Genomic DNA, 25,035 nt, shown 5'->3' with positions numbered 1-25,035 from the left:
TCCTTTTGGACTGGGTTATCCAGCTCAAGTCTGTACAGTCTTTGCACTGGTCTCAGAAACTCAGAAGTCTCTGTTTTTATGACAGCAAGTCTTATTTGTCCATCACGACCAGGTAGCAGCTTTATGACACGCGCCAGGTTCCAAAAACCACGTTTTTTGTTGTTATCTTCAAGTAGAACAATTTCACCCACCTGGAGAGGTTTAGCTATAGAGTTTTTAATGGACTGCTGACGTAACTGTCCTAGATATTCCACACGGAATCTTGCTCTAAGTTGTTCTCTCACCTTTTGTAGATACTTAGCTCGTTTACTCAGTTTTTCCTTATCCACTGTATCGATATCAGGTACTCCTGATTTGGAAATCTCCCGCAAGAACATTTCTGGAGTTAATGGGGATGAATCTTCAACGTCTTCCGACACGTAGGTAAGTGGCCTAGTATTGATTACTCTCTCACAGTCGCATAGTACTGTAACCAACTCCTCGTAATCCAGGGCAGCACGACCTAGAACTTTTCTCAGAATCTGTTTCACCATTTGAACTAAACGTTCCCACCAACCGCCCCACCAAGGTGCGGAAGGAGGAATAAATTTCCACTGAATTCTTTGCTCAGCGGCTTTTGATCGCAGACTCTCCCAATCAATTGTATGCAGAAGGCTCTCCGCTCCTTTAAAATTACTGCCATTGTCTGAGTATATTATAGATGGTCTTCCGCGACGAGAAATGAAACGTCTCAATGACTGGAAAAAAGCTTCAGTTGTCAAGGATGTTACTGACTCCAGATGAATGGCCCTATAGACCGCACATGTGTAAAGAACAATATAAGCTTTTCGACCATCCTTAAGGTAGAGGGGTCCTGCCAGATCGACACCCACTATCTCAAAAACATTTGCATCACGTACTCTATCTTTCGGCAAAATTCCTGGAGTTACATCACAACTTTTGGATTTAAATCTTTGACATTTAACACATTTTCTAATGCAGTTTCGTACTGTCTTACGAGTTTTGAGGATCCAATACTTTTCCCGCAAATGAGACATCACCATAGAAGTACCAGCATGCAGCAGCTCATTATGTGCATTCATTATTAGTAAGTTTACTACTGCATGATCAGATGGCAAAATGACAGGAAACTTAAAGTCATCAGTATCGTCGCGATAAGAAATATTGGTTTTAGCTCTGATCAAACCATCACGATCAACTATAGGTCTGAGGTCTTTAATTTTATCATCGTTCACACTCTTAAATGATTCTCTTTGAACCAATAACATAAGAGTTATCTCAGCTCTTTCAACTTCCGAAACTGACAAAATTTTGGAGGTTTCGTTTGTAATTCTTCGTAATTTAAAGTAAAACCTAAGAATCCAACCTAACATGCGTACAATTTTCTTTATGGATGAAAAGTACCTGTAATACCAATTGTCAGGTTTAGAATCTTTGTTAAGAGTTGTCAATACTGATTTACGCCTTTCTGAATTTATGATCTCTTCGTCCGTCAAATCGGTGCCTCTTGACCATGACGATTCTGGTTCTAATAGCCATGATGGGCCCTCCCACCATTTCGACAGCAAAAACTGTTTAACTGAACAGCCTCTAGAAGGGAGATCGGCGGCATTCAGCTCCGAAGGGATGTAATGCCAATCTTCTATTTTTGTAAGTGTTCTGATTTCTTGGACACGATTCCAAACGAAAGTTCCCCACCGTACGTCTCGCTGGATCCAGCACAAAGCGGTTGTTGAGTCAGTCCAGAAGAATGTTCTTAAATTTGGCATGTTCAAATCTGAAAAGACCATACGTCCCAAGCGTGCTCCGATTAAGCAGGATAATAATTCCAAACGAGGAATGGATATACTCTTTAAAGGCTTAACTCTAGTGCGTGCTTGCACAAAATTTAAATAAACCTTATTTTCGGTCTTCACTCTTAAGAAAATGCAGGTAGCATAGGCATGCTTGCTGGCATCGCTGAAAACATGAAGACTTACATCTTCGTTAACCGATCTGTCAATATTAAGCCATCTAGGAATTTTGACATCAGACAGCAGTTTCATTTCCTTTACCCATTGTATGGACTTCTTTTCTAAATGTTCTGGCAATTTTTGATCCCAATTTAATCGTAATTTCCAACACTCTTGCAATATCACCTTTGGGAACAGGGTAACGGGAGAAAGGAAGCCTACTGGGTCAAATAACTTATGCGCGCAAGAAAGGAGTGTTCGTTTACTCGCGACAATCTCCTCTTTCTTTAGTGACTCAATTTTACAAGAAAGAGTATCATCCTTCAAATCCCAATTTAACCCTAGAACGCAAACGAATGTATCTAATTTAGAGTTGGGAATTATTTCGGTTTCACAATTCGACTGCCATCCTCTAAGATTAAACTTTCCCAGTGACAATAACATTCTCGATTCTAGTACAAATCTATTCAATTCTTCAACATTCTTAAAACTAGTCAGGCAATTATCAACATAGAAGGACTCCTTCAAAATGTTGGCTGTAACTGCAAACTGATCAGGGGCACGATTTAAATGATAGTTCAACGTAGCGGCTAACAAAAATGGACTACAGTTAAGCCCAAAAACCACGCGACAATGTCTGTAAATTTTAGTATTCTCTTCTTCTGCACCTTTCCAAAAGAAACGCAAATAATCTCTATCCTTCTCTCTTATACCAATCTGCAAGAAAGCTTTCTCAATGTCTGAAATTACTGCAAGAGGATATTTCCGAAAACGATTCAACAATGTTGGAATTATTTCTATTAGGTTGGGACCTTTCTCAAGACAATCATTTAAGGAAAGTTCTCCTTTGGCGTGTGCCGAAGCATCAAAAACTGGCCTTACTCGCGTAGTTTCACTAGATTCTTTAAAAACCGGCCTATGAGGCAAATAGTGCTCTCTATCTACTTCGCCTTCATTTACCTCTTCAATAATTCGTTCCTTCAACCAAGTTTTAAATACTTCCTGATAAACTTTAATTTGATTCGAATCTAATAATTTCCTTCGCGTATTAGTCAGGCGTTTTTCTGCCAACGTTTTATTATTAGACAAGCGAGAGGGGTCCAGTACCCAAGGTAATGCAGTTTCATATCTCCCGTCTGAATCCAAATTCAAATTTTCCTCAAAATATTGCATGGTCTCCTCATGAATTTCAGCTTTCGTTTTAGATTCAACTGGGTCATTTATACCAATAACGTCTAACTTCCACAAGTTTTCTGCTGATCTTTCGTTTAGCAATAAAGAAACACATGCAAGAGAATCATTTATACCCGAAGATTCCTTCGCTGGAATTTTACCCATTAAAATCCATCCCAAACTTGTTTCCATCGCGACCGGACCACTTTGTAAACATTTAATATTTCCGGTGAATAATTTTCCAGCAATATCAGAACCTATCAACAATTTAATGTCACTTTCGTTTTCGAGAGCATTACCCTCTACATCTGACACTTGAATATTTAATTTACGAAGTTCTTTCAACCAAGGACCTTTAGGTATTTTCTTAACATCAGAACAGATAACAGATTCACTTAAACAATGCACACTACATACATATTTATTATCAAGGCTACTCAAATTAACTATATATTTAGAATGCAATTTTTCTTTTGTTTCTACACCTCCGAATAATTTATGAACTAATTTCACTTCACCAACACTGTTACATTTCAAAGAATCTGTAATATCTTTCGTTAAATAACTTCTCTCGCAACCCGTATCTATAATCCCTCTGACTATCCTTTCCCTGTTGCCATTTTTTACCCTTACGATTAATGTTTGTAGTAACACATCGGAGCTCGCGGATCTGCTAGCCAAAACATTGACCTCGTTTTTCGCCACAGGCTCTACTTGTTTAGTCTCTTTCAATTGAGAAGGAACTTGTTGACACATTACTGCCAAATGCCTTTTCTGGCAAATTAAACACTTAAGCTTGGACTTACAGTTACGAGAAATATGGTTTTTCTTCAAGCATAATAGACATAAACCCTTCTTAAATATTAAATCTTTTTTATCCTGATATGTAAGCGTACTAGCTTTAAAACATTTTTCTGTTAAATGTGGCTTATCACAAAATAAACACGATTCCTCAACTTTCTTAATAGGAGCATTTTCTTTAAATTTGTCTCCTGTATACAAATCATTACAAGTAGGAATATTAGACTCATCATTAATGTAACTTTTAGATTTTCTACTTTTATCAAAAGAAAAACGCGCTAATTTAATTCTCTCTTCAGATATCACTTCATTTTTCAAAAACAGAAGAATAGATTCAAGATCGCTCTTACCTTGTTGTGACGAGCTCTCCCGTTCCCTCTCCCACACGCGTAAGATGTCAGGGGGCAGGCAAGATTCAACTAACGGAAAAATAACACTAGCGTATTTATCTTCAGTCACACCGAGAGATTCCAGAGCACGCAGTTTTGTTTCTAAACTGTCGTACAACGATGATAGCGCAAAGTCCTTTTTGGTTGCATTATTATTTATCAACACAAGATTCAATAAATCCCGAACGTACACTTGTATAAGAATATCTTCACGTCCAAAACGATTCTTTAAATGTTCAATGACTTTCGGATAATTTTCTTTAGTTGTCGGGAAACTCTGCACTATTTCCCGTGCTTTCGATTTGGCAGCAGTAGCCTGGATCAGATATACGAATTTCATATGATCATCTAGCACTGGATCTTCGTGTATCTTACTAAAGGTATTCCAGAAATTCAACCATTGTCGTGGATCACCTGTAAATTCAATCAAATTTATTTTCGGAAGCTTCAAATTCGTTGCCGTTGTTCTTGAATCAACAGTTCTGGTTTCATTTACCGATGCATGAGTCAGCAAATTTTTCTCTAGTTTCACAGTGATTTGCTTCACTTTCATCCTGGCTGCTATTAATTTCTCCTTGTAAGTCTCACATGACTCAAATTCTTTAGTATATTCTTCTTGCGAGACTTCTTTCGATTTTGATAGGAGATCCAATATTTCTTCATCCAACTGTTGTAGTCGAATTCCTTTATCTTCCAGGATTTCCAGGGACGATAATAGAACATCACTGTTCAATTCTGACTCATTCAAATGTCCATGTAGGCTATTATATGCTTTCGTGAAGGCTGCACGCAGTGGTATTCTTCTTACTTTCAAGGCTTCCATTTCTGCTGTTAAACCATCAAAAGTGTCCTTTACCCAACTAATGCGTCCTGTCGCGGACGCCACTTTTTATTGTGGTGATCCACGGTTTGAAAATGGTTTCTGAATCAGAAGAGATTCGTGCACTAACCTAGTGCTTCGCATTAGAGAGTAAAGAACATCTATGATATAAAAATATACTTTTATTTACACAGCGAAAACGCGCAGCAACATTATTAACGAAAGCTCATTCTCCTAATAACATACTTCTTTTTACACTCCGCTTGCGCATGCGCAATGACAATTACCAAAGGAGCTTGGCAGATACTGCCATCTGTTGGATAAACTATTCGCTACAGTGACTTCTTTGTATGTCTAAAATGTTTCGTTAATGTCAGCATTTTAAATAAATAGCTGCTGTTGGCAACAACTTTTTTGTTTCAGGTTAGGATAATTGACACGGTATGTTATTGCCACGTTAATTCTTTTACTGATATTAAAAAAAAAAACTTGCTATATTCCATTAAATTTAATCTCTGATATCATACATATTAACCTGAAGTGTCAAAAGTTTTGTTTCCTGGTTTGGCAGCAAAAATTAATTTACGAGTTGGTTTGTTGCTTGGAAAGAATGAACTGATATTATTCATATTGAAATGTTTTTTTGAATTTGTTTTCAGGTATACATAAAACTTACAAATTTTATTTTGGGCCACAGCCCGTTCATCTGACGGGCTTGCCTGCTAGTTTTATACTAAAATTCACATTGTCTTTTCCATATCGAAACTCCAACATGGAAGATAATATAGTTTATTGTTTTCAAAATCTTTTCAAGCTCTACAGAGTAGTGTTATTGTTTTAGCATCACCAAAGTAGAAGCAATTTTAGGCATCTTTTTACTTCCTTGTACGAAGTAAAAAGGAAGTATTGTAATCGCGAAAAGTTTCAGAAACGAGTAGCCTCAGAACGTTGAAATTTTGTATATAGGACTGCTATAACATGTAGATGTGCACCTCGTATTTTGGTTGCAAATCTCGTATCTCAATTTTTTTTATTCTTATATGTTTGTAAATATATTTATATGTTTGTAAATTGTGCATTTTTTGCTTTAAAAATTATTGAATTATGTTGTTCTTATCCTCCGGTTAAGGTTTTTATGCCTTTAGTAAATCTGCTAGCAATATTTTTAGAGTTATCAACAATTTAAAAGTTGTTTAAGTGTGGCTAAGTATTTTTGCAACGGCGGCCATGTTTATTTACATTTGAAACTTGGCAGAATAACGGATTTGTTGCCAATCTAGAGAAACTAAGCTTCGCAACAACAAAGATAGCACCTTTTTTACTTTCTTGTACGAAGTAAAAAGGACTCGAAAAGTTTCAGGCAGCATATTTCAACGAAAATATCCATTTTGACCGCTATCGAATGCAATTTAACGATGTTTTTGCTTGATATCTGTACGTAAGGACAGAATAAAAGACTCGTTTCCTCCAAAAAAATTATAAAACTGCTTTAAAATTAATTCTGAAGAAAATTTTTCATGGCGTCTGTACGAACGTATGTACGTACGTGCGTACGTACGTACGTATCTCGCATAACTCAAAAACGAGTAGCCTCAGAATTTTGTATATAGGACTGCTATAACATATATAGATGTGCACCTCGTATTTTAGTTGCAATCGGCCGCACCAAACGTACGAGGGCCATCCAGGAAGTAGATTACGTTTCCGTCTGTGTCCGCTAGGGGCGGGGCTAGCGCGGCCATCTTGGGGTCAGAGCGTTGCGCAGCTCAGTCTGCATCTAGCCGTGCTAGTGAGAGGTTCGTGCTGTGCTCCGTTCAGATACTGTGACGGTTTGAAATGTCTGCGTTAATTGAAAATCCTGCGAGGTGCGCTCAGTAATAAGGTTTCTGACTGCAAAAAACTGTAAACCGATAGAAATCTATCGGCAGCTTCGTGAAGTGTATGGGGACAACATTATCGCTGAAGGTGGAGTGCGTCAGTGGGACATAAGATTTCAAAATGGCCGAACCAATGTTCACGACGAAGATCGAAGTGGGAGACCCAGCATAGTGACCGCCGAACTTCTCGAAAAAGTCGATGCTAAAGTCCGTGAAAATCGAAATTTCACAATAACGGAACTTTCTTTGAGTTTTCCACAAATTTCGCGAAGTTTGTTGCACGAAATCATCAGCGAAAAGCTTGGTTACCACAAGTTTTGTGCAAGATGGATTCCAAAAATCTTGACAGAGGACCACAAAAATCAGCGAATGGCTGCAGCGTTGAACTTTTTGGACGCTTACCATAAGGATGGTGACTCTTTACTCGATCGCATCGTTACTGGTGACGAAACATGGGTGAAACATGTGAACTGTGAAACGAAATTGCAATCAATGCAGTGGGGGCACACAAGTTCTCCCCAAAAACCCAAGAAATGCATGCAAACAATGTCGGCAAGGAAGATGATGGCGACTGTTTTTTGGGACAGAAAAGGTGTAATTTTGGTGGACTTCCTGGAAAGAGGCACTACAATAAACTCTCAAAGGTATTGCCAAACTCTCCAAAAACTCAGAAGAGCAATTCAAAACAAGCGCAGAGGAATGTTGAGCTCTAAGATCTTGTTGATTCACGACAACGCCCGGCCCCACACGGCAAATGTCACTCGTAAAGTTCTTGAATCTTTTAAGTGGGAGTTGTTTCCTCATCCGCCGTACAGTCCCGACCTGGCACCGAGCGACTTCCACCTATTCCCAGCAATGAAGAAGTGGCTGGCTATGCAGCGTTTTGATGACGACGCACAGCTGCAAGAAGAGGTAACGAAGTGGTTGAAGACGCAGGCGGCCGAATTTTTCGACGAAGGAATTTCCAAGCTCTTACATCGCTACGATAAATGCCTTAATTTGTATGGTGACTATGTAGAAAAGTAGTATTTGAGTGTGGCTTTCATCTGTATATAATAAAATTTGTTTCCTATACTTTGTTTATTTTTTTATTCCAAAACGTAATCTACTTTCTGGATAGCCCTCGTATATAAATATACTTATATATATATCCACTCTGTTACCCGGCTCAGTGATCTCAGTTTCTTTACTCTTATATGTTTGTAAATTGTACATTTTTTGCTTTAAAAATGATTGAATGATGTTGTTTTTATCTTCCGGTTAAGGTTTTTATGCCTTTAGTAAATCTGTATGCAATATTTTTAGAATTATCAACAATTTCAAACAAGTTGTTTAAGTGCCGCTAAGGCTTTTTTTTATGGCGGCCATGATTGTTTACATTTGAAACAGCAGATTAGTGGATTTGTTGCCAATTTAGAGAAACTTAGCTTCGCAACAACAAAAATAACGCTTTCATTTATTAATGCCAATTAAATCATGCTTAATCCTTTCTGGAATTTTTTCGAGGAAATAAGTGTTTAAGATTTACTTCGTAATTTTTAATATAGATATTTTGAGTTTTTATGTATTTTTGCCTTTTCGCGAAGTGATAACTGAATTAATTGAATGAGAAATACTGAATCATCTGTGAAAAACTGTGTATTTTTTTTTGTATTGTTTGCTTAATTTCTTTTATATATCATTTTATATTTATTATAGTATTTGAATAGAACATGTGGCAACGATTAGATAATTCTTCAAATGATATAAATTTTGTTCATTCTGAGTTATAATATGAAAGAAATATAACGCTGTTAAGTGAAACTAGCGCCAGAGTGTCGGTATGGTAAACAAATATAGTGAATTTTAAAGAGTGCCTTTGTTCTGTGGTTTATGCGTTATCGACGAAGTAGATTTAATTCAATCCAATAAAGTTTAAATGAAATGCGAGAAAAAATACGTATAATTTAATATTCCGTACAAGGAAGTCATGTGGTGTACACATCAGATTTGTTCTTTATATCTGCGAGCATAGCATGAATACGTTTGTGTTTTTCAATACATAATATCAGAAAATTGAAATAATTTGAAATTTAAGTGCAGCACAAGAATAAATACGATCAAATCAATCAGCAATTGTCGAAGTATCACAGAATAAATTTTTGTAGGTAATCAAGTGGAAGATAAATTAAAGATTTCACATTTTACGCATTATAATCTGGTAACACTTGCCAAATTGTATGAATGATTAATATATGATAGCGTAACGTAACACGGTTCTAACTTAATCTAACTGTTAAAAATGTGATTTAACCTTTCAGTAAAATATTTGAAATAATGAGGTTAAAATATGCTAGAAAATACGTGATTACAGGATGACGTTTTTTCTTAGAAGAATTATTTCATATTTACAATACCTAGCTAAGCAGCTAACAATTTACTTATTAAAGCTTTATTTATTTTTCTAGGAAGAAGATTTTTTTAATTATTTTTCTATCAATACCCAAATGTGTTACTTGATTAAGTTATTTATTATAACAGACCTCTAGAGATACCTATATTAAAAGATATGCTTTCGTGGGTGGTTTACTAGATGAAGTTGATTCTTATTGACGTCGTGAAACTGAGGAATTCAAAAGGCTTCTTACAAGCGGCTTATTTAGATATCGCGACCTGATCTTAGGATAAACTACCAGTGTTGAACATCTTACCTCGTTGGTCAGTGGTTCTATACTTACTAAAAATGAATTCGGTACAAAAGTCAACTTCGCCCCCCCCTCTCCAATCTTTTTGAGTTAATATATTTTTTATAAAAATAAAATATGACAAACCACTTATAATCTTAAATGCCTACATATATTTTCGAAGCCTTACAACATTTTATATTACTTGCGTATGAAAATATTGACTTGATCTGAGAAAACGTTGCCTAAGAATGTAGAAGAAAATTAAAAAATGATGCTTAATTTCGCGAATCTATATGAAAGATCGAACTGTGCAAATTTCAATTTATGTGTTTAGCCACCTGTATGCTTATTTGTGTGTTAGCCACCTTATATAACTTAACACCTTATATTTCAATTTATGTGTTAGCCACCTTATTTAACAGAATACAGGCGATTTTCTAAAGGTCATTCATTAAAATATAGTATCAGAAAAAATCTGTTATAATTTAGGATACAATACAGCAAATCATTTTTATATGTGTTTTCTACTAGCTCAAAAGTTAATGTGCTTTGTCCGCAACGGATTGAATCATGCCGCAATCTGAGAAAACGATGCATAAGTGTTTAGAACAGCTAATCACCTCTAGATGGCAGCACTAAATACTTTGGGTGCTGCCGTCTTATTTTATTTTTAATAAATATTTCAAGAGAGACCGGAAATATTTTATTCGAGTTTAAATATAGCTTAGAATGATGCAAAATTCCTATACTGCTAAAAATGTGCAACAGAACAAAAATTTTTTAGCATACAACTACATTCTTTGGAATGAAATATATTTTTGATTAATTGTGATAGAATAATTAATAGGGAAGAATTGCGTTAAGTCATCGAAAGATCGGAATAATGCTCAACATTAGTCTACAAAAAAATATTAAACTAGAGTCCTCTTTATTGAACAATCCGTTTATTTGAAGACATTGTGGAAAAATATGAAGAAATAAGGCTAAGTTGAAACAATAACTTGTTTAAACTCTGAAGACAACTAAATAACTGCCAATTAACACTACAAATCTCGCATAAATTTTAATGGACCATATTTACTCAATTTATCCTTAATTTTAGTTATTATATCTCTTGATAATCGAAAGGGGGAAATTACGCAGTGTCTGCCATTTTTCAAAGAAAGAATCAAAGGAAGAAGATAGCAGATAAAAAAAGGAGAAGAAAAATATGAGTTAAATATGATAATATCATTGCAAGTATATTCTTTTCCTGGCGTTTGACACTGCTAATTTGAATAACTTGCATGCATGATTTTATAATCTGACCCTCGAATTTCTGAGCATTAATTTCCAAATTGTATATGCATCGTAGCTGTTTAACTTAAACCTAACGCTAAAATGGAATCTAAGCATAAAAATTAAAACGGCAATTTTTTATCTGTTACATGTAGTTGTGCACCTTTCTTTTTGGTTGAAATCGGCCACACGAAAAGTATGTAAATATATATGTATACACCCACTCTGTTACTCTGCTCAGTGAGCTCAGTTGTTTTTATTCTTATACGTTGGTAAATTGTGCATTTTTTGCATTAAAAATGATTGAATTATGTTGTTCTTCAGTTCCGATTAAGGTTTTTATGCCTTTAGCTAACCTGCATGTTATAGTTGTAGAATTATCAACAATTTAAAAGTTTTTTAAGTTCGGCTAAGCCTAATTTCTGATTACTATGCCGTCCATGTTTGTTTACATTTAAAACTTACCAGAATAATGGATTTGTTGCCAGTCTAGAGAAACTAAGCTTCCTAACAACAAACTAACGTCTTCTTTTATTACTTTATTACTTCGAATTAAATTATGCTTACTTCATTATGGAATTAACATTTAAGTTATTAGCTTATTTTTATATAACTGTAACTTTAATTGTAAAAATTATTTTTTTAATGGTTTTAACTGTATTTGTTGTTTTATGTTTTTCTATAACTGTAAAATTTTAATGAAAATATTTTGAATTTTATGTATTTTTGCCTTGCCGCGAAGTGAGAATTAAATTAATGAGTAGCGCATGCGCATTAGGTAAGCGGCGCTGAATCGTCTGCGAAAAAGTTTTTTTAATTTGTTTAATTTCTTTTATATATCGTTTTAGATTTATTATAGTATTTGAATAGAACTTATGGAAATTCTTCACATGATACAATTTTTGTGCACCCTGAATTTTAAAATGAATGTTAATGTTGTTAAATGAACGTAGCGCCGAAGTGTGGCTACGGAAACTAAATATAATGAACTTTAAAAGAGTGCATTTATTCTATTGTGGTCTAAGCGTTATCGACGAAGTAGATTGAATTCAAAATTCTTTAACCGTTAATTCAATATGTTTAAATGAAATGTGGGGAAATTGCGTATAATTTAATATTCCATGCAAGGAAGTCATGTAGTGTACACATCAGATTTTTTTTTAATAGCATAATAAAAATTACTCTTCAGATACGTTTCTGATGGCAAAAGTGTTCATTTTCATAACTATCCAAACGATTTTTTGGCCTTCAAAGCCTTATTTATGTATTCAGACATCATGCTCATGCATCAAATAATGTTATGCAATTATAAATGCCAACCTTAATCTCATTATTATAAACAAATGAATCAACATGGTGTTATTATCTCTTCCTATCGTACAGCCCTCACGTATAGCTGCAATGAAGGCGGCGATGGCGGTAGTTGTTGGGAAATTCTTAATGTAGGTTAAAATTGCAGGAAAACAGAGCCATGGAAATCGGAAGAAAATGTCGACAACGGAATTCACCGATGGGGCAAGAGCAGATGCATAATTTGGGATGCAGATGAGACGGGGTATAAATATTACTTTATACATTTAGATCTCCGCAGCCGTTATTGGAAGCTTCTTGGATGAAACACCTTCGGAGAAAGGTAAGATAATCATTTATTTAATTTTTTTTTAATTTAAGGATATGTATATGATTCGAGAATGGAAGTGTTTACATGTAATGATTGTTTTTTCTAACTGTATGCTTTTTTGAGACTCGAGAGCTCTTGAATTAAGAAACAATTTTCTCGAGATTCTAGATTCCCTTTTGGAATTTCTCGACATTCTGAAAATATTGTTTAAAAAAAGGAGCTGATAAGAATGAAACACATTTGAAATTTTTTAAAGCTTACACTACCATTCGCATAAAGTTTATCTTAATATGAGAATACTGATCAATCAATTATTTTACGATGCACATATTTTAATTGTATTCATTCTCTTTGGGCTTATCTTAGGAAATTTTCTCTGCTTTTCCTATACAGCTTGGATTATTCGTTTCTTTAGAAATAGATTTTAATTATCAAAGATTACTTCTTGAACTAGTCAAGTTTTAAGCATTTTTTAGCTCAAAAAAGGCATTAGTCCAAATGCGCTATTATTTTCGAAACTCGAATTTGCTTCTATCGAATTTCCCACTATAAAGGGCTGTATTACTTTTCAAATTGTTGCATCAAAATATTATCGCCCTCTATTATTTTTAGAGAAATTAAATAATCGAAAAATCTGCTTGTATATATGTATGTTCCTCGTATTATAAAAAAAACGACGGTTCCTAGGGGTATAAATCTTTTAATTACGTACTCCTCCGCACGAATATGTGTACCTGGAAGCCTGGATATTAAATTTCGAATTTTATATTTCATGTTTCCTAAAACTTTAATGAATTTTTGATTAACAAGCTCAACGATAGGAAAGTGAGCAATGGCAACACTGTACAATTCTTTTCATCAAACATTTTTATCTCCAGCGCACGAGACTGTCTATCGGAAATTCTAAAGATATGCTATTTTCAAACATTTTGTGATTTTACTGTTGAATTGAATTTTATGTAGCATAATTGCGAAGAACATGACACTTAATAAATTTAACACACGAAACGTTAATAATAAAAAGTCAAAAAAATATATTTTTTAAGCTATATTACTAAGAAAACTGAACATTGATATGATGAACTGAGAAAAGTTTGAGAAAAAAATAGAAAAATGTATGCGAACACTAAACGCTGCATCAGGAATTCTAAACATGCTGCTATGCTGCTTTTAAAAATTTTGTGAAGTTGAATTGTATATGATGTTAATACGGAGAAAATGATGCTTAATATTAAAGCTAAAAACACAAAAAGAAATGGGTTACGAGGAGTGACTGCATCAACAGACTGGTAGACTGCAAGCTCAGCGAAAGCGTAAAAAAAAAAAAGCTCAACAAATGTTTTTGGATGACAGTTAAAATCTGAACACTTCAAGATTTTCTTTTTCCACCGGAGCACTTGTTTTGATCATATTAAAAGAACCTGTCGATCCCTCTAACTTGCGATATGTTTGGAATAATTATTAGCCCAAAAGTCGCGAATTATTAGTCCCGAATTTTCTTAATTATCCTCTTTGACAGTTGAGAATCTTGAAATATTAAAAAAATCTTAAGTATATGAACCCAAGACTTTTTGTATATCCCGAAATTTTGCGACAGAATTATCAAGTGCAATCTTTACTAACATACTTTTGACTAACTTTGTAGAGACATTAGGTATTTTTTGGAAGCAGGCAAGATGAAAAATGAGCAACGTCTTCGGGAATCGAACCACGGACCTCTAGAATACGCGCCCAGAGTGCAGACCACCACAGCCCGAAGGTATGCTAGAAAGGCGGGAGAGGTACCTTAACTTCTAATTAACAAATATATTGTATTTATATTTAGAAAAATTTCAAAATATTTACAGTTTTCTTTTCATCTTAATAATTCTGGGGGTCTTTTCTTTGTTTCACCTGCTTTCACGTTGATTTATCATTGCAACAGAATGCTTAGCAAGATATTGTTGTTGTACAGATAATGCTTGTATGGGGTCGAGCATTAAAAGAAATTATTGCCCTATATATCAAAACTTTTGTTCTTGCCCTGTTTCTTAACCGTGCCCACCAGCGGCTGAGCGGTAACGTCGCTGAACACTGGTAGTTCGGTCCGAGGTTCGGATCCCGCTAACGGGCTAGCTGCATGCGTGTTTTCGTGGTTTTTCCCATGTGTAACGTGTATACGAGCTAGTTTCCCTTAAAAAGTTCTCCACGAAGGCAACCCTCCCTTAAGGCAGATAGCCTTCGAGTGCTTTGCCGTAATCTAATAAACCAAACCAAACCAAACCTGTTTCTTAACCTGTAACTTAATGCTTAATTTAATTTAAACCAAGCCTGTAACTTAATGCTCGACCCCATACAAGCCCTTTCTTGTAAAAATACTGATGGATTGATTTATTTTCAGGGAAATATTCGTGGTGAATAAGTCCTCTGTTAAAAAATGCAATAGTATCACCTTAGTATTTGATTTCGACATTTTCGCGCATTTTTTTTTTCTGCTATGAAATTAATCATACAATTCTTGCAAAGTTTGCTTTAGTCATGTATACTATATCGAGGCATATACTGTCTTCGTTATAGTTTTAAAATCTAGCTTCTAAAGGGGCGTATCCATTATCTTAATTAGTTTTTGAGTTGGTACGCTTCCTGTTTTGTGAAAAAAGCCATTATCTTATAAAACAGGAAGCTATCGCTAATATATGCAGCCTAGTATCATTTAGCTGACTTCCAATTAAAAGCCTTCCAGCTGATGAGCGGGTAAAGTCGCTGAACGATGGTAGTTCGATCCGGGCTCGAATTTCGGTGGACGGGCTGCTGCATGAGAGCTTTCGTGGTTTTCTTCGTGTGTAATGTGTATACCAGCTAGATGCCCTTATTAAGTCTTGCATCCGTCCCTCTAAGCCAGATAACCCTCGAATTGCCTTGCCTTAACCAGTTAAATCTTCCATCTAATAACAGGACATCATGCAATGAAACGATCAAATACAAGACCAAACAAACAGAACTATTTGATAACAATATATATTTCTCAGTGATGCTTTGATATTTAAGAAAATATTGAAAATAAGACTTGGATCATAGTTTTACTCATCAGTAATTGTATTCATTCGGTATCAGCTAAGCTTTTATTGTTGTTTAATTTATTTGATACCTAACAAAAATTAGATGGCTTCAGAGCTTCATGTTATATGTCCTTGGAAGGAAACAGTCTCGAAATCAAATCTAAAACTAAAGCCAAACCTTTTTCAGGCTAAAGCAGAAAATCTGAATGATCCCCGGCCAGCATGTTATTGCACAAGGATATGTCTTGCGTCAAATATAAGAGAAGAAATCTACTTTAATCCTGTTAGCTTTTCAATTATGTGGCTATCAGACATGTCAAACCTAGAAACAACCGCAAAATTTCCTACAAATATGCTATAGAAGTAATTCGAAAAGATATTGGTAACATTTTACCTCTAGAAAAGTTGAATGCAGAGATCAAAAACCATATTATTTCCAATATGAGCGAAAATGGGTTTCTACTTGGTTGCTCACTCAAACTGTAGATTGAAGACGGTTACCTAATCACCTAAGAAGAATTCTAGAAAATATTTATTGACTTAAAGTTGCGGCATTGTATGTGAATGCGATCAGCCCTTAATGCTCGCTAGTTATCGCGGGGTACTAAATTGTCTGTTAAATAAGCGGAATATATATAATGGTGTGTCTCTGCTCATTTGTTTATTCAGGTCAAATACTAGAATCTATTTTTGATCCAGTTCCCCTGTACAAGGAAAGTCTTCCAAATCTGAAATCTCGGTTTTTCTGAAAAGAAAATATACTTGAATCTGCACATCGAGAAATGTATAATAGTAAAATGTTTTAGTTGCTAACATTCTATCAATAAACAATTTTAAAAAATGTGAAAAATAACGAGATTTGGCGGTGCAGCGCTTTATGGCAACTTTGAAAATTCAATTTTGAAAACTTGGAAATTCTACAAGTTAATCGATTCATGCAACGAAAATATAAAATAATGAATAACGAAAAGTTAGCAAAAATTACGTACAAGGGTGAGTCCAAAATGCAGTCGGACATTTTCTTATAAATAATAAAAAGATTACTAACCTTCAGATAAATTTATGTCCTTCAAAATAATCGCCAAATGAGTCTATAAAATTTTCTTAACGTTCCTTCGGGTCATCAAAACACTGTTCATAGCCATTGGAACTAATTGTTTGCAAAATAAGTTTAACATTTGGTTTAATAACCGTGACGTTTTGAAGTTTCTGTCCTTTTATAGCCTTCTTAAGCTTCGGAAAAAAAGAAAAAATCACTTTGAGGTAAGTGGAGAGAATATGGTGGGTGATTTATTATTGCAGTTGAATGCTTAGCAAAATATTGTATAGATAATGCTTTATGGAGCCGAGCATTATCGTGTAAAAGAAATCATTACCAGGTATCAAAACGTTTCTTCCTAACTCGCCTTGTTTTGTTTTATAATCGAAAAGCTCTTTTTTGTAAAAATACTCATTAATTGATTGATTTTCAGAGCATTGCTTATTTTTTATATCTCCTGCTTCGAAATAACCTAATGTCTCTAAACGTTTAACTTCTGACTCTAAACTTTTGACTCTCGAAGGAATCAGGAATGCGAAATCTTCCTTCGAATATCATTGACTGTTCGGTAATGCGCTTATGATGGTAAGGAAAGGAATAATGATCGATGGACGTATTCTCCTACACGTTTTCAACAGCGGATCTGAGACCGACAAGGGAGTTGGGGATGAGGTCTTAGAAACTTGTGTAAGAGTTTTCAGAAGTGCATATGGATATGTTTTATTTATGGACGAAAATGCTTGTCCATATCGAGCAAACTTGGTTAACGAATTCCTTGAAAGTGAAGACATTGAGAGAATATCGTGGCCAGCAAAATCTGCTGAACTTAACCAGATAGAAAACTTATGAAACTACCTTGAAAAACCAGGTTGATCGAAGACATCTTCCTTCTAGAGATGTAGAGCCCAGAAAACCGCACTGCTGAAGGAGAGAGAGACTAGATTTTTCATTTGTGATTAATAACGTTATTAATAGTATGAAAACACTTTGTGATATATGTATACAAGTCAGGGGAGATAACATTTCATATTAAAATCATAAGCCTGAATTTTTTTCAATTTTTTTACTGAATTCTCCAACGTATTATTACCGCTTTTATTGTTTCATGCTATAGTTTTATATCATATACAGTGCTCTCAAATTTCTTTGTGTTTACGTATTATGATGTTACGTATCATTCCAGACAAATTCATAAAATTATTGTCCACAATTCGTAATTTCATGTATGTAAATCCGCGAAAAATCGGTGATTTCATGCATGTAGAGATAATTTTGGATTGGAGTGCACATAAGGATAAAAAAAATTGGTTCAGGTGAATAACTGAAAATATACAAATTTAACTATATTTGGCAATACAGAGATGCTTTTGAGATTTCATGAAATTTTAAAATTTCATCAAAACGTTTCATTATTTGCAATCCTATTCGTTCAAAAGTTCTCCATTGGCGATCAAAAATTTCATGTTAAATAAAAACTTTATTTTTTCAGATAAAGTAGCTAATTCTTTTACTGACATGTGTTCCTTCAAAAGTTGATTAATATATATTTTTGAGCAAAATTAGGAGTTCAAGTTTGAAATGCCCAATTGCTTACTTACAAAATATTTCTTCACAATTACTTTCTAATTCGATATTGATTTATTATTTATCACGTCTTTTTTAATGATGAACAATTTTTTTTTCAAATTTTCTCACGTATCTTTGTTTAACGGTGAAACTAATCATCGAAGAACTTCGATCTTTGCCTTTTTAAATTAATTTTTCGGATCGAAGTTTATTTTTAATCTCTGAAATATTTTACCGATTTTTTTTTAAGTTGATGGATAGGTTGTCTTAAATAATAATCTTAGTTCTGGTAGAAAGGATACGATTTTAAATCAAAATTAAGAGCAATTCAAATAAACTGAAAACAACCCAACACAATCTAATGCATCGTCGGACGATTTAAAGTAAAGATGACGTCATATACTTACTTTGTTAGATTGGTTATAAGAAATAAATTTCTTCTATTCGCATGTAGGAATTTTCTTTTTTATTATTTTCCCTTCTGTGAACTAAAATGCATGGATTCGTAAATTCGTATGTATATATATATATATACACACGCACACACAATAATTTAAGCTCAGATTTTTCTTGCCATTATTATCAATGACTTCTTGCCAGCGTGAGATTTGTATATCCCATTTTTTTTTAAAATGTTGTATCTTTTGTTGCGAAAAATTGACGGTGCTTTTTTGATATTTTCGTCATTTTTTAATTTTTTGCTCTTCAAAAAATTTTGTAATGGCAAAAACAAGGGATTGTCGTAGAATGCTAAGCCGGGAAATATGGTGGATGCAACAGAATTTCCAGCCTAGTTCTGCAATTTTTTGACGAGTCCCCAAAGCAGCATGTGGCTTGGCATGATGATGATTCAGCAGGATGTTATTCCTATTGAACATCGCCAGCCTCTTTTCTTGGACTGCTGTCTTTAAATTGTCCACTTGCTGACAATACTTCTCCGAATTGAGCTTTTAGTTCGATTTTAAAAGCTCATAATGTACTGGTCCTCGAATGCCCCACCATATACACAACATTCTCCTTATTCAGGAGCAAATTTGTTTTGAGGAGGGAGGGCTAGATTTTCTGTGCCATTTCTCTTACGATGTTTCCGCGGTGATCCACTTTTCATTCCCAGTTATCATCCGGTTCAAGCAGGGCTTCATTTTGTTCGGAGCAAGCAGAGATGTGCATATGACGACCCGATCATCCAAACTCTTCTGACTTAATTCATGTGGCACCCATCTTGAATATTTTCACACCAATCTTATCTTCCGAAAATGGTCCGAAATGGTTTGCTGAGCTGAATTAAGGTTTTTTGCGATCTCTGATGTTTTTAGAAAAGGATCTTACTCCAACATGGTTTTAAAAACATCATCGTCGATCAAAGATGGTCGCCCAGAACGTGGCTTATCAGAAAGGTCGAAATCACTTTCGATATCTAAAACTGCGGTAGGTAATGTTGTCAACAAGAAAGGGAAAAATTGTCTAAATTCACCTTCAAATGGAAACATTGTTCTAAATACGTATCCAAGGAAAAAAAACGGAGGGCTTTGAATGTTGCAAAAGTAATATTTTTAATGTTAAAAGAAAATCCGGCAAGTCAAAGGACAGTTTCAAAATCATTAAAATGCTCAGTGTCAACTGAAAACAAAGTAATTAGTGCTGATTTGAATCGTAAAAAGGCAAAAAAAGAAAAAAGAAAAAAAACCTAATGTGCATCGTGCATCTTTTTTTTTTTTTTTTTTTTTCCCAAGACATATAGACGAATCTTGGGTATACTTAAATGAGTGCAATAAAAAGAGATCCATTTATTATCATTAAAAAGGAGGCAAGATCTTAAAACAAGGTTCAAGGAATCTAAAGAAAGTTTTTCTGATGGATTTAAGATTGTTGCTGGCTTTTGATGTAACGGCAAATACAAATTAAAGAGAGCGCAGAAAACTGTTAAGGTCAACTCCACAAATTATCAGGAACATATTGTTATACCCTATTTTCAAATACGAAATACCTTCTCTTTACCCATAGTGTCATCACGCAGTAGAACGGCATCAAGACAAAGCGAGCAGCGACTAGTCAAAATCGGCTGTTAATTTTCTGGAGAAATTGGAACAAGAAACGTATATCAAGGCCGTAACCCTTCAGTCATATCCTACTAAATCTCCTGATCTATCACCACTGTATTTTTGCGCTTGGGACTTTTAAAAAGCGGGTTTTCCAAGCATTGACTTACAACCTCCTTAGGCTTGAGAAAGCTGCTCGAAGAGCAATGGGATAAAATACCTCTTCCGATACTATAAAAGGCTTTATTGTCTTGGAAACTAGCGGTGTATAAAGATAATGAAGAATATGGGTTATCAAACAGGACATTTAAAACATTTGTAGGTAAAATATTTCAGTAAATTAGAATGAAATTCGTGTAAAAAATGTGCTAACATCCTCTGTAATATAACAATCATTTGCGAATTTATGGCTTTTAATCAGTTTGTAAATTTTGGCTAAGAAAACATTCAAAGCTTCATGCCCTTTACATTAAAATAGATGTTTCGTTTTATCATTAATTTTTGTTTTCTATTTCATCATTTTAACATATTTAATTGAAAAAAGTTCTTTCTTTTATTTTTAGGGAAATTTAAGATGAAGGGCCATTTTTCTGTATTTGTGCTTTGTTCTTTACTGGAAGCAGCTTTAGCCTTCATGTCTCGGGTAAGAAGAATTACTCTTTTACATGCATATTTTACTAATTTTAGAAAAACAATCGTGAAAGAAACGTCATATACTAATGCTGATTTTATATGGATCGCATTAATGACAGCGTTACTCTACGAAAACCTCTTTCATCGATGTAGAGGTATTGGTGAACGGCAGCGTTTTGTCTAGGCAAGAATTTTTTATTAAAGTGATGTTCTCTTATAATCTGTAATCGCTATTAAATGTACTTAATAAAAGAATTAAGATTAATATCACAGTCACTGCATAATCATTATTATTAAGTACCGAAATATAATTACAGATGAATTTTCTGGATACTCGTATACAGTATTTCATCTAACTATGTGATGTTATAAATATCTGTAAATATATAAAATTTGTATTGTATTGTTTTTTATATTGTTTTGATATTGTGTATTGTTTTACTTAGTTTTTTGCTTAATTGTTGCTTTTAGAGTGATAATGTTAGGGTTCATTTTGTGTTTAATCAAATTTGTGACCACATATTTTCTATTTAAATCTTTATTTCTTATATAAAATTATAGTGTGTTTAATTATGAGTTTGATAATGTTTAAATCATAAAAATAGATGCTTTAAAACCCAAGATATGCACAAGTACGCTTCTGGACAAGTCTCGCCGACAATTTTTGTACAGCTTTGGCCAAATGTCAACTTGGCTACAATTTTTGTTGCCAGGTCGACATTTTGAGATTTTTCGACAACTTGGCGACTTTTTGGAAAATTTGGAAAAGCATATATTTGAAGTCCTACGACCTATTTTTCTTAAAACTTTAAAAAGTCAGTTCTACACTGTATAAATAGGGTTCCGAGAAAGGGAGCATTCTGTAACATTTACCTGTGAGATTTAGTGGTTCAAAGAGAGCTTTGCAATATAGAGCTTCCTCGGAGATTGATTTCGGAAACTGGCGATATTTCTCATGCGCTAAGGAAGAATTGGTTAAAATCCGTGATCTCCGGGAGCTATTTACAACTATTTATTTTACTGTGAGGTCTGTAATTTTTATAATAAATTGTTAATTCTTCCCTCCATATCTTGAATGATTATTTAAAGATATATCAATGAACCCGTTGCCGGCAACAATATATTATTATGAACTATAACATAAAATCAAACAAATTTGATAAGCAAATTTTTTTGATCGCAATCTTCTCTTTATATTATATTCATTGTAAGGAATTTTCTTCTTCTTTACTACGTCTTCTAATTGTTAACATGTCCGTTTAGCATCAGAAGGTCAGAAATTCGAATCCCGGCGAGGATATTTCTGATTTTTTATGTTTCCTGCTCCCAAACAAGCTTAATGATTCTGTAATTTCATTTGCTAAATTCAATATATACTGCCTTCCATAATGTGTTTTTTGTGTCTGATTTGAGCAACATAGAAACAAGAAATTTACAGGATATATTCACTAAACAGTTCTTTAATGAATGCAACATAGAATGTTTCTAAAGTTCAACACAAACATGAATTACAACCAAATTTAAACTCTTGGCAGAGAAATCCAGTCTTAGAGAAGCAGTATATCACAGTTTTTGAGAAAAAATGGGGTGGTAACATTACTAAAATGGATTCTAATAAGGAATGTGTCCACCCCTAGCTGCAATACATTGGCGGCAGCGACGTTCCATGCTGTCAATTAAGTTGTCGGTCAGTGAAGTGGGAAGCAACGACCAGGCACGGAGTAATCTTTGTGCAAGCTCATTTAACGACTTGGAAGAGGTCTTAAAGCAGCAACCTGTCTCCCAAGGTAGTCCCAAAGATGCGGTATCGAATTCGAGTCTAAGGATTGAGCTGGCCATTCCATCCGCTCTGTACCGTGACCCTCAAGATATTCTTCAGCAGCCCGAGCTCGGTGCGGTCTCGCATTATCGTCCATCAGAAGAAATACTAGACCAATAGCAGCGGCATATGGTCGGAGATATTGCTCAAAGATCTCGTCTCGATATCTCACACCGGTCAAAATTCCTCTATGGAACACATGCAGATCAGTGTTACCACCGAGAGAGATCCCAGCCCAAACCATTATTTCACCACCTTTGTAACTCTGTCTTTCCACAATGTGGGATTTGTTATGTCTGTTGCGTTGTTCCATCCAAATAAGCTAACGACCTGAAACACTCTCCAATGTGAACCTGGACGCATCTGTAAAGAGAACGGACTCTCATTGTTGACTGGTCCAGGAGACGTGCTCTCTTGCCCAATATAAACGGGCACCTCTTTGTCCTGATGTCAAGGGAACACAAACAACTGATCATCTTGCATACAAACTTGTATTGTACAGGCGTCTGCGTACTGTAGTAGCTAAACTTCTTCTTCCTATCGCCACTAAATTATCTCTCATGAGCTGAGGCACAGTAATGTTGCTCCTCCTTCGGGTCGAAAGAGTTAAATAATGGTCTCCCGCAGGTTGTAATTCTAGATCTGCCTGGAACATGTTTTCTAGACACAGAATCCTCGGATTCAAACTGATTCCATAGTCGGTGGACCACACTACGAGAGAAAATGAGACGTCTAGCAGCATCAGCTTGTGACAGTGTCCGCCGATAACATCGCTGCAAAATCATCGCGGGCGAAAACGTCGCGGAGAAAACAACGCAAGGCGAAAACGTCGTGCTACAAAACATCGTGGAAGAAAACATCGCAAAGAGAAAACATCGCAAAGAGAAAACATCACAGTTCTAAAACATCGTGGTACAAAATATCGTCGTCGAAAATAAAGCGGTTCAAAAACTTCGCAATTTAAAAACATCGTCATCGAAAATATCGCGGTAAAATATAAAGTATCGACAAATCATCGCAGGACGATAACATCGCTGACCTGCTTTTTTCAAGCTTTAATAATTGTAAATGGATATTCCCATAATGATTTGTGAGCGCGAAATGGAAAGAAAGATAATTTTTACTTTCATGTTTTTTTTTTATTAACTAATAAATTTTTGCTAAAAAAGGAAGAAGGAAACTTAAGAATTAACTGAAGCAGAACGAGAAATAATTTTCATTATAAGAGTATTAGATTGACAAAAGTGAAGAAAATAATCTCATAATTAGGAATTATTTATAGATAAGATCACGCAGTTACGTAGCTCCTTTTTTCTAAACATTTTTAGATTATACTTTTAATGAAAAATTATCAGTAAAATCTTTTCCAAAATGATTTATTAATGACCTGTTTTAGTTAACTTTGTCAGTTTAAAATTCTATTAAGTGCTATAAGTTGCCTTAATTTTCTATGCTTACATTTCCTTCTTACTTTTTCAGCAAAAATTTATTAGTTAATAAAAAATATGAAAGTAAAGAGTATCCTTCTTTCCATCTTGCTCTCACAAATCATTATGGAAATATCCATTTACAATTAGTAAAGCCTGAAAAAAGCACGTCTGTGATGTTATCGTCATGCGATGATTTGTAGATACTTTATTTTTTACCACGATATTTTCGACGACGATGTTTTTAAACTGCGAAATTTTTGAACCGCTTTATTTTGGACGACGATATTTTGTATCACGATGTTTTAGAACTGCGATGTTTTCTCTTTGCGATGTTTTCTCCCACGATGTTTTGTATCACGACGTTTTTGCCTTGCGTTGTTTTTTCCGCTACGTTTTCGTCCGCGATGTTTTCGGCTGTAACCACTTGTGACACCCCCATTTCCATCCATCGGATCGCCCGCCACCTCACCGAATCGGGAAACGATTCGGTGAGGTGGCGAAACGAACCGAATCGGGCAAACGAAACGAACTGTTATAACAAGTGAAGATCAACACTCGGGAACAAAAATTACAATTTTTGCATTTTTCTCCTATATAAGTATTCATTTCTATAAAATAAAAGTGGTAGTTATTATTTTTGTACACATTTTCTTAAACTTCGCTACTGCTATGAATATGAACTGTGAATTTAAATGTTACTGACATTTTTGTAACGGTGAGCTTTAAAAAAACATGCTGTTCCTTACCTTTTGGAGGACAGTGTATTATGAAAACTGCTGGATTAACTGAAATTCTCTTTTTTTAAGTAAATTTTAATAGAAAGATTTTGCTGCATAATGTTAATAAATGATTGCTGGAATTAGTTCTACATAACAAACAGTTTAATATATATAT

General features: G+C 34.6%; 1 protein-coding gene across 1 annotated transcript in view; it reads left to right on the top strand.

Annotated features, from left to right (window-relative positions):
* Nucleotides 1-11,806: 11,806 nt before the first annotated feature.
* LOC118201189 (uncharacterized) overlaps nt 11,807-25,035 on the top strand; it is a 40,242-nt gene continuing 27,013 nt past the window's right edge. Inside the window, exons 1-2 of the mRNA XM_085814015.1 lie at nt 11,807-12,589; nt 20,823-20,902. Of these exons, the coding sequence (XP_085670141.1) occupies nt 20,834-20,902 (69 nt within the window). The 5' untranslated portion in view covers nt 11,807-12,589; nt 20,823-20,833. The remainder of the gene's footprint in view (nt 12,590-20,822; nt 20,903-25,035) is intronic.

This window comes from Stegodyphus dumicola, chromosome 3 (assembly GCF_044657685.1).
Source record: "Stegodyphus dumicola isolate Sdum_Otavi_A_Nest chromosome 3, ASM4465768v1".
NCBI classification, from domain to species: domain Eukaryota; kingdom Metazoa; phylum Arthropoda; class Arachnida; order Araneae; family Eresidae; genus Stegodyphus; species Stegodyphus dumicola.
The sequence above is the reverse complement of the archived record's forward strand: the minus strand, read 5'-3'. Positions and strand labels throughout refer to the sequence as shown.